At 41.8% G+C, this 13,755-nt stretch overlaps 1 protein-coding gene across 1 annotated transcript in view; it reads right to left on the minus strand.

Annotated features, from left to right (window-relative positions):
* sec63 (SEC63 homolog, protein translocation regulator) overlaps positions 1-13,755 on the minus strand; it is a 107,136-nt gene that overhangs the window by 27,184 nt on the left and 66,197 nt on the right. Inside the window, exons 13-14 of the mRNA XM_060914131.1 lie at positions 12,018-12,165; positions 11,817-11,899 (exon numbers count right to left, since the gene is read on the minus strand). Coding sequence (XP_060770114.1) covers positions 11,817-11,899; positions 12,018-12,165 — 231 coding nt within the window. The remainder of the gene's footprint in view (positions 1-11,816; positions 11,900-12,017; positions 12,166-13,755) is intronic.

Below are 13,755 nucleotides of genomic sequence, written 5' to 3' on the forward strand. Positions count from 1 at the left end.
AATTATTAACACAAGAGAAAATACTCGTAATTCGCAACTAAAAAGACTGCAGCTACACTGGCAGCTTGACCATGCTTTCTAGTGCGATGGTGTTGCGCTTGCGCAGAACGGTGTCAGTCCTGTGCGCCTTAGCTCGTGCACCTGAAGGCGCGCCTTGACGCGCGCGCCTAACGAGCTCCGCAGGGGTGATAGCGTTCCGGCGTCGCGCCGGATTTCCGGCGTACCGTGGCTGGGGAAAAAAAAAAAAAAATCTAGTTCGCCCATTGTCCTGTGTCATTCTGAGATGCGCAGATAGACAGTAAAGGGGATTCGCATGATATGGAACTAGTGGGAAAAAAAGTGCCGTCACGGCACGAATTAGACCCTCCGAGCATCTCAGAATGACACAGGACAATGGGCGAACTAGATTTTTTTTTTTCCCCAGCCACGGTACGCCGGAAATCCGGCGCGGCGCCGGAACGCTATCACCCCTGGCTCCGGCATGCGCGCCATTAACAAAGAACACCCGTCTTTAAATCAATGAACTATGTTTGGGCTATATAAGGACTGCGCCCATGCAAGGACGATGCGAAGTATTACGCCGCGTCTAGGAACGCAAAAAATCCAAAAAATAAAATTTCTCCATTTGGAAAACCGGAGATTTTCAAGGGTTGTGTCAAATATCCGGATTTCCGGGTCATTAGCAGAAAAAATCCAGCAGAAAATCTAAAAACCCGGAATTCCGGAACACTTTCATGACTATATTGTTTATTCATACCGTGTTTTGTATATACTGAAAATATCCATATCATATACGATTGCACTACAGTTCATTCATATTGCACATTTGTACATTCTGTAAATATCCATCATATCATTATACCGTTCCATACCCTGCAATTCCTGTACATCTATATTTGTATATTATACTTATGTTATTTATTGCTATGCACTTCTGGTTAGATGCAATCTGCGTTTCGTTGCCTTGTATCTGTGACATGCAATGACAAAGTTGAATCTAAAGTAATCTAAAGTTAAGAAAAGAGATAATCATGTACCGTGCATTTTTGACTATCACCCCGGCTTTCCAGATGTTAATGGTATTTTGTCACGCTACCTCCCTATTCTCCACTGTTCCAGCAGAATGAAAGAGTGCGTACTTGAGAAGCCTTTGGTCTGCTTCCGACGTCCTCTTAATTTACGTAATTTGCTGGTATGGGCAAAGCTGCCCAATCCAGACACCAACTCAGCTACACAAGGTTCTTGTGGGCCATGTGGAAAGTCGCGTTGTCAGATTTGTAGTATTCTTCCTCCACAAACTTCAAAATCACAGCGTGCTCGTGGGGCGTGTGTGGGCATGTGAGGACACTCCTCCTCACCAATCAGCACACAGGGGAGTGTCTCCTCACGCCCCTAGCCCCACTCGGCTCGGTTGGGCTCACTTCAGCCCCACTCCAAAGCCGTGCGAGTTTTGGGTGCTGAGTAAGGCTGAAGTGAGCCCAGTCGTGCTGCTCTGAGGTAGTCGAAACGCGAGCCGTGTTGGGCTGAAGTGAGCTGAAAAAGGGTAGTGGAAAAGGCCCATTAGGCCCAGTACGTCGGCCAGGCAAAAATGTTCAGACTCCGTGTTAATAATCATAAAAGCGCTATTAGAAACACTAGGGTAAACTCGAGTAATGATTGTATGCAGTTGTACAAACATTTTACTACGAATGGACATTCTCAATCTAATCTGTCCTTCACCATTGTACAGGTGAACTCAGGATTTACTTGAAGCAGAAAGAGATTGGATCTGGAAACTAAAAACAGTGCACCCTTCAGATCTAAATGTTAATGATGGTTTCTGTAGCCAGCTTAGAGGCCCACGTGCCACTCGTTCTTAATCCTTTTCTGATTGGCCTTTGGCTCGCCGTCCCTTCATGGTCGGTTTCCCATTGTTAACTTTTAGCCATTTCTGATTGGATGAACTCAACCTTTATAATTACTCGCTTAATTGAGGTCACTCGTGCCGCTTCGTTCATGTTTTGACACTAATTGCTTTCCGGTTTGTATATATACACACCCCTTTTCTTTTTTCATTCACTCCATGTACTGCTGTTCATACGTTTAAATACAGTGCCCGAAGATGATCCCCGTGTGGGACCGAAAATCAGGCACTATCGGAAACCGGCTTTTTGTTACTCTATATTTAGTGCCATTCCTGATGCCGTTTCCCTGTTTTATTTATATATTACACACACACACAGTGCCTTGCAGAAGTATTCATCCCCCTTGGTGTTTGTCCTGTTTTGTCACATTGCAAGCTGGAATTAAAATGGATTTTTGGAGGGTTAGCACCATTTGATTTACACAACATGCCTACAGCTTTAGAGGTGCAAATTTATTTATTTATTTATATTGTGACACAAACAATAAGATGAAAAAACAGAAATCTAGAGTGTGCATAAGTATTCACCCCCTTTCGTATGAAACCCCTAAATAAGAGCTGCTCCAACCAATTCACTTCATAAGTCACATAATTAGTTGATTAAGATCCACCTGTGTGCAATCAGTGTCACATGATCTGTCACATGATGTCTGTATAAATCAACCTGTTCTGGAAGGACCCTGACTCTGCAACACTACTAAGCAAGCAACATGAAAACCAAGGAGCTTCCAAACAGGTCAGAGACAAAGTTGTGGAGAAGTATCGATCAGGGTTGGGTTATAAAAAAATATCCCAAACTTTGAATATCCCAGGGAGCACCATTAAATCCATTATAGCAAAATATGGCACCACTACAAACCTGACAAGAGAAGGTCACCCACCAAAACTCACAGACCGGGCAAGGAGGGCATTAATCAGAGATGCAACAAAGACACCAAAGATAACACTGAACAGTGGCCAGGGGGAAGGGAATCACATTTGGAGGAGTTTGCCCAACAGCATGTGGCAGACTCCCCAAACACATGAAAGAAGATTCTCTGGTCAAATAAGACAAAAATTGAACTTTTTGGCCATCATGGGAAATGCCACGTGTGGCACAAACCCAACACCCTGAGAACACCATTCCTACAATGAAGCATGGTGGTGGCAGCATCATGCTGTGGGGATGTTTTTCATCTGCAGGGACAGGAAAGCTGGTCAGGACAATTCTGGAGGAAAACCTGTTTGAGTCTGCCAGAGGTTTGAGACTGGGATGAAGGTTCACAGTCTAGCAGGACAATGACCCTAAACATACTGCTAAAGCTACACTGGAGTGGTTTAAAGGGAAGCATTTAAATGTCTTGAAATGGCCTAATCAAAGCCCAGACCTCAATCCAATTGAGAATCTGTAGCATAACTTGAAGATTGCTGTACACCAACGCAACCCATCTAACTTGAAGGAGTTGGAGCAGTTCTGCCTTGAGGAATGGGCAACAATCCCAGTGTGCTTAGCTTAGATGTGCTAAGCTAATAGAGACATAACCCAAGAGCCTTGCAGCTGTAATTGTAGCAAAAGGTGGCTCCATAAAGTATTGACACTTTTTTTTTTTTTTGGGGGGGGGGGGGGGGGTTGAATACCTATGCACACTCCAGATGTCTGTTTTTCATCTTATTTATGGTTTGTGTCACAATAAAACAACGTGCAACTTCAAAGTGGTAGGCATGTTGTGTAAATCAAATGGTGCTAACCCCCTAAAAATCATTTTAATTCCAGCTTGTAATGCAACAAAACAGGACAAACACCTGTGGATTTGTCCAAAAGGATGAATACTTTTGCAAGGCACTGTGTGTGTGTGTGTATGAGAGATAGAAAGATAGACAGATGTATGCAAAAGTTTGGGCACCCCTGGTCAAAATTGCTGTTACTGTGAACAGTTAAGCAAGTTGAAGATGAAATGATCTCCAAAAGGCATAAAGTTAAAGATGACTCATTCCCTTTATATTTTAAGCAAAAACAATTTATTTTCTTCTTTTACATTTTCAAAATGACAAAAAAGGAAAAGGGCCCGAAGCAAAAGTTTGGGCACCCTGCATGGTTAGTACCTAGTAACACCCCCTTTGGCAAGTATCACAGCTTGTAAACACTTTTTGTAGCCGCTAATAATCTTTCAGTTCTTACCTGGGGGATTTTCACACATTCGTCCTTGCAAAAGGCTTCCAGTTCTACAGGTTTCTTGGGCTGTCTTGCATGCACTGTTCTTTTGAGATCTATCCACAGATTTTCAATGATGTTTAGGTCAGGGGACTGTGATGGCCAGGGCAAAACCTTCAGCTTGTGCCTCTTGAGGTATTCCATTGTAGATTTTGAGGTGTGTTTTGGATCATCGTCTTATTGTAGGACCCATCCTCTTTTTAGCTTCAACTTTTTTACAGATGGTGTGATGTTTGCTTCCAGAATTTGCTGGTATTGATTTGAATCCATGCTTCCCTTGACCAATGAAATGTACCCTGTGCCACTGGCTGCAACACAACCCCAAAGCATGATCGATCCACACCCATGCTTCAGAGTTGGAGAGGTGTTCTTTTCCTGGAATTCGGCACCCTTTTTTCTCCAAACATACCTTTGCACATTGTGGCCAAAAAGTTCTATTTTGATTTCATCAGTCCACAGGACTTGTTTCCAAAATGCATCAGGCTTATTTAGATGTTCATGTGCAAACTTCAGACGCTGAATTTTGTGGCTAGGACGCAGGAACGGTTTTCTTCTGATGACTCTCCCATGAAGGTCATATTTGTTCAGGTGTCGCTGCATAGTAGAACAGTGCACCACCACTCCAGGGTCTGCTAAATCTTTCTGAAGGTCTTTTGCAGTCAAACAGGTGTTTTTATTTGCCTTTCTAGCAATCCAACGAGCAGTTCTTTCAGAAAGTTTTCTTCATCTTCCAGATCTCACCTTGATCTCTACTGTTTCTGTTCACTGCCATTTCTTAATAACATTACAATCTGAGGAAACAGCTACCTGAAAACACTTTGCTACGTTCTTGTAGCCTTCTCCTTCTTTGTGAGCATCAATTATTTTATTATTCAGAATGCGAGGGAGTTGCTTAGAGGAGCCCATGGCTGTTGATTTTAGGGACAAGTTTGAGGGGTCAGAGAATTTATACAGCTTTGAAATCTGCATCATCTGACCTTTCCTAACGAAGAATTTGAACAAGTCACAGCTCAATAAGCTAATTAAGGACTGGAACCTTGCTAAAAGTTACCTGAGAACTCAAATGTATTGGGATGCTCAAACTTTCGCATGGTGTTTCTTTTTTTTCACTCTCCAATTGTACAAAAAAAAAAAATACAAATCTTGTAGAAAACGCTGAAATGTGTCGTCTTTACCTTTATGCCTTTTGGTGATCAGTTCATCTTCTGCTCACTTAGTCACAGTAACAGACATTTTCAGTAAGGGTGCCCAAACTTTTGCATGCCACTGTCTTTCTTGCTTTTGATGGTGATTGTTTCATACATTTCGTAATGATGTCCTTTTTATTTTCTAAATATTTAAATCAACATACTGCCATTGTGGTATGGGGAGCCTGTGATTGGTGGACAGCCAACAAAGGGTGTCTCCCATTGGTGATAAATCGTGACATAAAAATCAAACACATATGGGACCCGCTGATTGGCAGTTCACATACTGAAGCCAAGCGGAGATGTCCGGAGTCTGGTGCTGTTGTTCGAAGAAAACTATAGCTAAAAAAGTTCTACTACTGGATTACTTGGATAATCTTAGGTCAGAAAGAAGCAAAGGATAGATGTACGTGGAAATTAGAGTTTATTAGCAGTTCTGATCCGTACAAAATTCCTCTAAATGATTGGAGTGACGGTGCAGCTTTGTGGCCTAGCGTTAGCATTAGCTACATGTTGGAATATACGTACTCCCCCCCGAAGAGTCCTGATACAGAACAGTTAGTTGCATAAATAAAATAAATAAACAAATACTACAAAAGCAAGAAAACCTTCTTTGTGTAAAGACTTTTTCCTGATATCAGCTTTTGGGAACAGAAATGTTGCAAAAGCATTTACTCTCAAAGGATTCCAACCTGAACTGTGGGCTGGATGGTATTCCCTCCCCTCCATGTCTCATCAACCCCAAGGACATCTCGTTACACAGCTATCTGCACTCTGTCATTTATACAGTGATGCTTATTATTGTTAAAACAATATCTGAAGTGTTTTGTAAAATAAAATATCTGGCTCTAGACTTTCAAACAATGGTGTAAGATTTTATTTTAATTTTATCTAATAGTGGATGGTACAATAATTATAAATGCTAACAGAATCAGCACATTCCAACTGGAGCTACAGTCATATAGTAACTATAATCACCCTTGTAATAATTTCAATGAACGGTTAATGTTCAGTTCCTGCTTCATTTATTCTTGTTCAAAAGGCACAACACAGGTTGATAAGTGTGTAACGGACAATAACAATTTTATCCAAAATAGTTTGTCCTGCCTTATTTCATATTTCCGTTTCACATGTGTGCAGCTGTTGTAAAGTTCAGTGTGTTTGTGTAGAACTCTCTCGAACTGGAGGTTCATTACTGCACTCTGACTCCCTGGTGACATTTTGCACAGGACTGGGTTCCTTTGATAACAGAAACAAAGCACCAGCATTATTATTAGGCCATCCTTAAAAAAAAATCCGTTTCCTGTCCACCGGGTGAGCAAAAAAATTTTCAGTCGGGAGGGAGGGATTTTTTATATATGGATGGATAAGAAATCGCAATGCTGTGTTTGCTTTTTCTTTCAGTACTTTATTACAAAAGCAGACACATTTAATAAAACGACGGTTTAATCAACTGAAACTTGTACAAAAACTTTAAGTTAGCATTTTAAATGCTGACTGCAACATTTGCAAAACTTTTACAAGGGTAGTTAAAATGTCCGACACACGGACTTTTTGTAGTTCTAAATCGAGCGTTAGGCCTAGTTCGGATGAAATTACATGATTAAAATGATCACTGAATGATTTGGTTTTCTGAATCTTTACTATTTTGTTGTTCGCTAGAATACCATTTTGCGATTTCACACTTAAGCAAATGTTTGAAAACTCCGGATCTCCTTCCTTCATGGTGGCTGCCATTTTTTTGTGCCGCACGGCGCATGCGCAGAGCTGATTCAGTTCTATATTCTGCGCGGAATGCAGGGCTTTCCACAAGCGCCGGCTGCCGGCCATACAGCCGACTACACAATTAAATCCAGCCGGCTACTTTAATGACTATTTTTGTAGCCCACAGGCTCTAAATATTAATTTTCGATTTTAATAAAATTAAATGTTTATCTAACGGACTGACAATAATGTCAAACTGAACCGCACTCATTTAAAGTTGTGATTCGCACTGTTTGTACCGATAACCACAAATGTCCCGCAGACTTCGTTGATCAAGGGAGAGGAACTCATCCGCGGCCCCGACATGGTGTGCGCGCGCGCACTCGGCGGAGGCAGTAGTGTGTCGGAGGGAACAGAAGCAGAGATGACGCTTATTTTGTCTCCGGTAAACCAGTCTTCTCTCGTTCAATTACGTGCTGGCATCAAAAGACACCGTTGGTTGTAAATGAAACCAAACAGTGGTTGGAGTGTATTTGCATACACAAATGGAGAAATGTTGGCTGAGTGTGTAATTGTGTCGCCCCACTGCAGACCGGTGTCGTCGTTAATTCATAGCATGCTCAGCTGCGTGAATGTGTCATGCATTGAAAATAAGAGATTTACAAGCCAGGAACGCTTCATGATGCAATACGCAAGAAAAGAAAGAAGATTTACTGCCATTTTACTTTGTATTTGAGTAAAGTGAATAAATAAATGGTCTGTGGAAAATACATTTAATCCTGGGAACTGCGTGCACAGGAGTTTATTTTGTTTACACTCCCCCCGGCTGGCTACTTATTTGTCATGGCTGGCTAGTATGAGCCTTAGTGGAAAGCCCTGGGAATGCGGAAATGTCAAGTTCGATTTTAGATTTACGAACCCGAAAAAAATGTCGAAAAACCGGCGTTAAAAAAAAAAAATTTAAACCGCACAAACGGCACTCACCCGGCCGGTGGACCGGAAACAGAACATTTTTTAATAATGGCCTTATTATACTTCTTCAAAACTCTCCACAGCTTAACATAACCCTAAATTATTCATTCCTCTGCTACTAGAACTTTTCTTCCTGAATGTGTTTGCATATATTGGTGTTACGGTTTTGTGGATTTATCATAATTATGCTTCTTCACCTACTTTAAAAAAAAAAAAAAAACTGCATTCTGTCCTCTCCAAAATAAAAAAGCTCTGGACAAGTGGAATTGTTTTTCGGGCAAGTATGTTTTGGGTGCTGCTTGCCCATTGGGCAAGTAAGACTGGGAGATTCCCCCCCCCCAAAGACTGAATGCACAGTGCCATTAGGACTAACTAACATGCATTTGTTCCTAATTAGAGCACAAATAATCACAGCTAAGGACTCTCAGAAATGCACAGACTTTGCGAAGTATATGCTCTGTATCCTGCATCTGATGTTACCAAGCCTTGTATTTTGTATCGTTTTTCTGGTTTTGACCCCGTTTGCATTTTTGGACTGCTGTGACTACGTATTGTATTACCTCTGATATCCTGTCTCTGCCTTGCTGGACCACTGCCTGTTTTTCGTCTATGCCTCTTTCTCCGTTTTGGATCGGTTTGCTCGCGTTTTCAATAAAACTATTCCTGCACATGATAGAAACTGTCAACTTTTCAACAAGCTAGTGGACTAATAAAAACGGTTTTAACTAGGTTTTATATGAAACTGTCAAACATTTTCTGTAAAATGTGTTGGTAAATAATCGCACTTTTTTTTTTTTTAAAGCAAATTAAAAATAAGTGTGGGATTAAAAAAAACCCATCTCTTATATAAATAAAGCTACAAGTTTTATTGTCCAGTGGTCAAGAGTTGATGAGATGAGATGCTGCCCTGCACTTACAATCGGGTTCCCTGTGGTGGTACATGTTCGTACGTACAGCCATCGTACGGCCAAAAGGCATCAAAAATCAGGTTAATGCATCACCATATTCCCTTAAGTCTGGGGCTCCACTATGACGGCATTTCACCACTCAGGTTCAGAACAAGGAGGACGTTCCAGGTCACCACGCCACTCACAACTGCGAAGTACCACAGTCAGTCAGTCAGTCAGTCAGTCTCAAAACAAGCACTATAGGACTGATGTACACAGGCACCCTCTCAAGACTTTTCCTTCCTGAAACCCAATCTCACAGAGGCAACTAGCTTTTGTGCACTCAGAAAAACAAATTGCAAGACCGTCTGCTCGTGACAAGTATTCATTCCCACAATCCGCCCGAAATGGCTCTCCTGTGGGAACCCTGGAGGAAAAATGTTCGCTACTGGAGCCTTTATTGTACGAGGCTGTAAGGCCAAAAATATCTATCCCATACCTTTCCACACCAGATACGACATGAAAAACGTGTTTGCGAAATTTTCATTCTTTTGTTAAAAGAGCTGAATCAGAGAGATGGGATGTGGGACGACAAGAAACGAAGCGATGCTCACGGTGTTGTGTTCACAGATTAAATAATTTGGAGTTTTAGTCCTCTCTTAAGTCCAACAAGAAAACGAGTGAGAGAGAGTGAGCGCAGAAATCTGTGAGCAGAAGATTTGCGAGTGCACAGAGCAGACTGAACGTGAGCAGGGATTATTTGAGAGGGGGGGCAGGTTTCCTGAGCAGGATCAAAGCAAATTCATAGGTGAGCAGGGGCTATGGGGGAGGGGGGCACGACGCTGCAAAATCTGAACGTGAAATGAATAAATAATGCTTTCAAACTGAAAGACCACACTCATGATTAAAGACAGGAATAAAAACGCAACAGAAACAAACAAACATCGCCACCCAGCTCCCAGACGCGAGTGACGCCGGCGTATAGCAGAGGCTCGCTGGTGCATTCAAGGCCGTTTTGATGGCTGTCCCCCATGTCACTACATAACATCTTTTCCGTACAACGTGACTGGTTGATGCCTTTATTTGTGGTAGGAAAGCTCAGAAAAAGGGAAAAAAAAAAATCAACCTTGATGCACAAAAAAAAAAAAAAAAAAAAAACACTTTTGTTGCTGCATAATATTTGTGTTCTATGTGAAAGTACTCATGACAAGAACAAAAATTTGAAAAAAAATAATAAATACATCATGTGAATTAGTCATGCAAAGGGGAAGGGAATACAATATCCCCCGCTGGCAACTATGCCATAACTCTGGTAAAACGCGACTCAATTGACCCAAATCGCAATATGCCTATTACTGACATATAACAAAGAATCCTGTCAGGTTTCGTGAAATTCCTCCGAAAATTGAGAGAGGAGCTGATTTCAGCCGGTGAGCACCCTTCCCAGGATGGACAGACAGACATTGCCACGACATAATCCCCCTTCGGGCCTTTTGGCCAGCGGGGGATAAAAATTGTGAGAGGAGTTGATGTCAGAAGGCGCACACACCTTCATGAAATTGTCAAAGTACAAGGTTGTTAATCAAGCACCACGACTCTGGTAAAATGCGACCGAATTGAACAAAACATCGACATTAGGGATGGCGAAAACTAAAAAAAAAAAAAATCTTGACCAACCACCGAGCCTCATCAGCCGGTTAAAGTCGGTTAACCTATGAGTTTAAACAGGGATGCAAACAGTGTGCCTTTTGGCGGATGCCGCCTTTTTCACGGCTGAATCGTGCAGATCCGATTTTTTTTTTTTTAGGGGGGGCGTTAGAGTGTCTGAATAATTTCAACAGCATTTGCTTATTTAGTAATTTTAATACAGAATTTACTCTGATGAAATTATTCAGACACTCCAACACCCCCCCAAAAAAAAAATCCGATCTGCACGATTCAGCCGTGAAAAAGTCGGCATCTGCGCCTTTAGTTTGTGTGGAGAGATATGATCTGCAATAACATGCATTGTTGGCTACAGACCGAAACATACTTTCAGAATGCACTGGCCAAGGCAGGACTAAACTCGATGTGCCTTCTAATAATAATTAAAAAAAAAAAAAAAACAATAGTAATTTGTAAGCTAAAAAGCCTGTCTCTACACTTTTCTTTCACCGAGTGGCAGCTGTTTTCAACTGGGGCGGGAGGGCGGGACATGACTGAATGGGTGTTTCTGATTTGTCAGCTGTCGTCCTTACACCGCATGGCATGCCCCAAGCGTTTACAACACAGAATTCCAGGTTCTCCGGTCCAAAATCGGCAGCTTCAAAACGATTGATTTTTTTTTTTTTAACCGACAACCAAAAAAAAAAATTTAACCGGTTGACGTTGATTCAGTCAACCACCGGTCAAACGGTCATCGGTTAACATCCCTAATCAACATACCGACATATAACAAAGCCTTTTGCCGAGTTTGGTGAAATTCCTCCAAAAATTAACAGAGGAGTTGATTTCAGAAGGAAAAAACACACTTATGAAATCGTCAAAGTATAAACTTCGTTAATCAAGAGCTGTAACTCTGGTAAAACGTGACCCAATTTAACGAAATATGCGCATTACTGACATACAACAAAGAATCCTGCCAGGTTTCATGAAGTTCCTCCAAAAATTGTGAGAGGAGTTGATTTCAGAAGGTGAGCACCCTTCCTGGGACGGATAGATGGACATCGCCACGACATAATCCAACTTCAGGCCTTTCAGCCAGCGGGGGATTAACCCCCCCATCGCCCGGTGTCTAAAGGCCTAAACTCGGGCTCCTCCCTACCAGTCAAGTACTCACTAAAAGTATGTACTTAATATATTTATTCACTGTAAACTACACACCACATAACCCAAGTGCTTCTCTTCCAAATGTATGGACATACAATTATTCACATTTACCCTGCGAGCAAATCACCAGGCAGGCCAACTATACACGTGAACGCATTACTTACAGACATCCTCTTCCGCGTCAAGGTGACCGTAACCGTGACGATGGATCCTGCTGTGATGTTATTGCTGTCTTCATCATCCAGCACTTAATGGGAATAAAAAAAGAAAAAAAAAAACAACACAAATTCAAAATCCAGTGATTTCAACAAAACCACTTGGAATACTGGCTGTAGATATCAGAAGCAAACCCTCCACTCCCTTACCCTGAAGTTTGGTTTCCATGGTAATGTGAGGGAAACTTCCGAGGACTGCTATAACCTCGTCATATTTCTCCTCTCCTAGAAACCTCAGCATGTTCCTCCTGTCGGTGTCCTTCAGACTCACCAGGTCCTGAAGGCTCCGTACCTTATACTGAGACAGAACGTGAGCGAGTGAGTAAACAGCCATGTAGAAAAGTAACAGGTTTTGGGAAAAAAATATATAATTAACAGTTATTCCACAAAATCGAGTTGTACATGAGCTGATGGCTGACGAGGTGCGCAGCGCTGAGTCGGCTATAAGCCGTGTACGACGAGATCGAGTTGAATAACTCTTATTCTGTCCACATTCACTGGATTTTGAGAAACAGAGCGTTTTTATTTTTTGCAAATTCGATAAGGCCATCCTTAAAATAAAAAATCTGTTTCCTGTCCACTGGGTGAGCAAAAAAAATTTTCAATCGAGAGGGATTTTTTTTTTTTAAATATATGGATGGATAAGAAATCGCAATGCTGTGTTTCTAAATCGAGCGTTAGGCCGAGTTCAGACGAAATTACACGATTAAAATGATCACTGAATGATTTGTTTTTCTGAATCTTTACTATTTTGTTGTTCGCTAGAATACCATTTTGCGATTTCACACTTAAGCAAATGTTTGAAAACTCCGGATCTCCTTCCTTCATGGTGGCTGCCATTTTTTTGTGCCGCACGGCGCATGCGCAGAGCTGATTCAGTTCTATATTCTGCGCGGAATGCAGGGCTTTCCACAAGCGCCGGCCATACAGCCGACTACACAATTAAGTCCAGCCGGCTACTTTAATGACTTATTTTTGTAGCCCACAGGCTCTAAATATTAATTTTCGATTTTAATAAAATTAAATGTTTATCTAACGGACTGACAATAATGTCAAACTGAACCGCACTCATTTAAGTTGTGATTCGCGCTGTTTGTACCAATAATAACCACAAATTCCCCGCCGACTTCGTTGATCAGGGGAGAGTAACTCATCCGCAGCCCCGACATGCGGTGTGTGTGCGTGCGCACTCGGCGGGGGCAGTAGTGTGTCGGGGCCAGCGGAGGGAACAGAAGCAGAGATGACGCTTATTTTGTCTCCGGTAAACCAGTCTTCTCTCGTTCAATTACGTGCTGGCATCAAAAGACACCGTTGGTTGTAAATGAAACCAAACTGAGTGGTTGGAGTGTATTTTCATGCACAAATGGAGAAATGTTGGCTGAGTGTGTAATTGTGTAGCCCCACTGCAGACCGTTGTCGTTGTTAATTCATAGCATGCTCAGTTGCGTGAATGTGTCATGCACCGAAAATAAGAGATTTACAAGCCAGGAACGCCTCATGATGCAATACGCAAGAAAAGAAAGAAGATTTACTGCCATTTTACTTTGTATTTGAGTAAAGTGAATAAATAAATGATCTGTGGAAAATATATTTAATCCTGGGAACTGCGTGCACAGGAGTTTATTTTGTGTTTACTCCCCCTGGCTGGCTACTTATTTGTCATGGCTGGCTAGTATGAGCCTTAGTGGAAAGCCCTGGGAATGCGGAAATGGCAAGTTCGATTTTAGATTTACGAACCCGAAAAAAAATGTCAAAAAAACGGCGTTAAAAAAAAAAAAAAAAAATTTCAACCGCACAAACGGCACTCACCCGGCCGGTAGACTGGAAACAGAACATTTTTTTAATAATGGCCTAAGTAAAAACTTTATACAAAACGTCTGACAAAATC

The sequence above is a fragment of the Neoarius graeffei genome, chromosome 2 (assembly GCF_027579695.1).
Source record: "Neoarius graeffei isolate fNeoGra1 chromosome 2, fNeoGra1.pri, whole genome shotgun sequence".
NCBI lineage: Eukaryota > Metazoa > Chordata > Actinopteri > Siluriformes > Ariidae > Neoarius > Neoarius graeffei.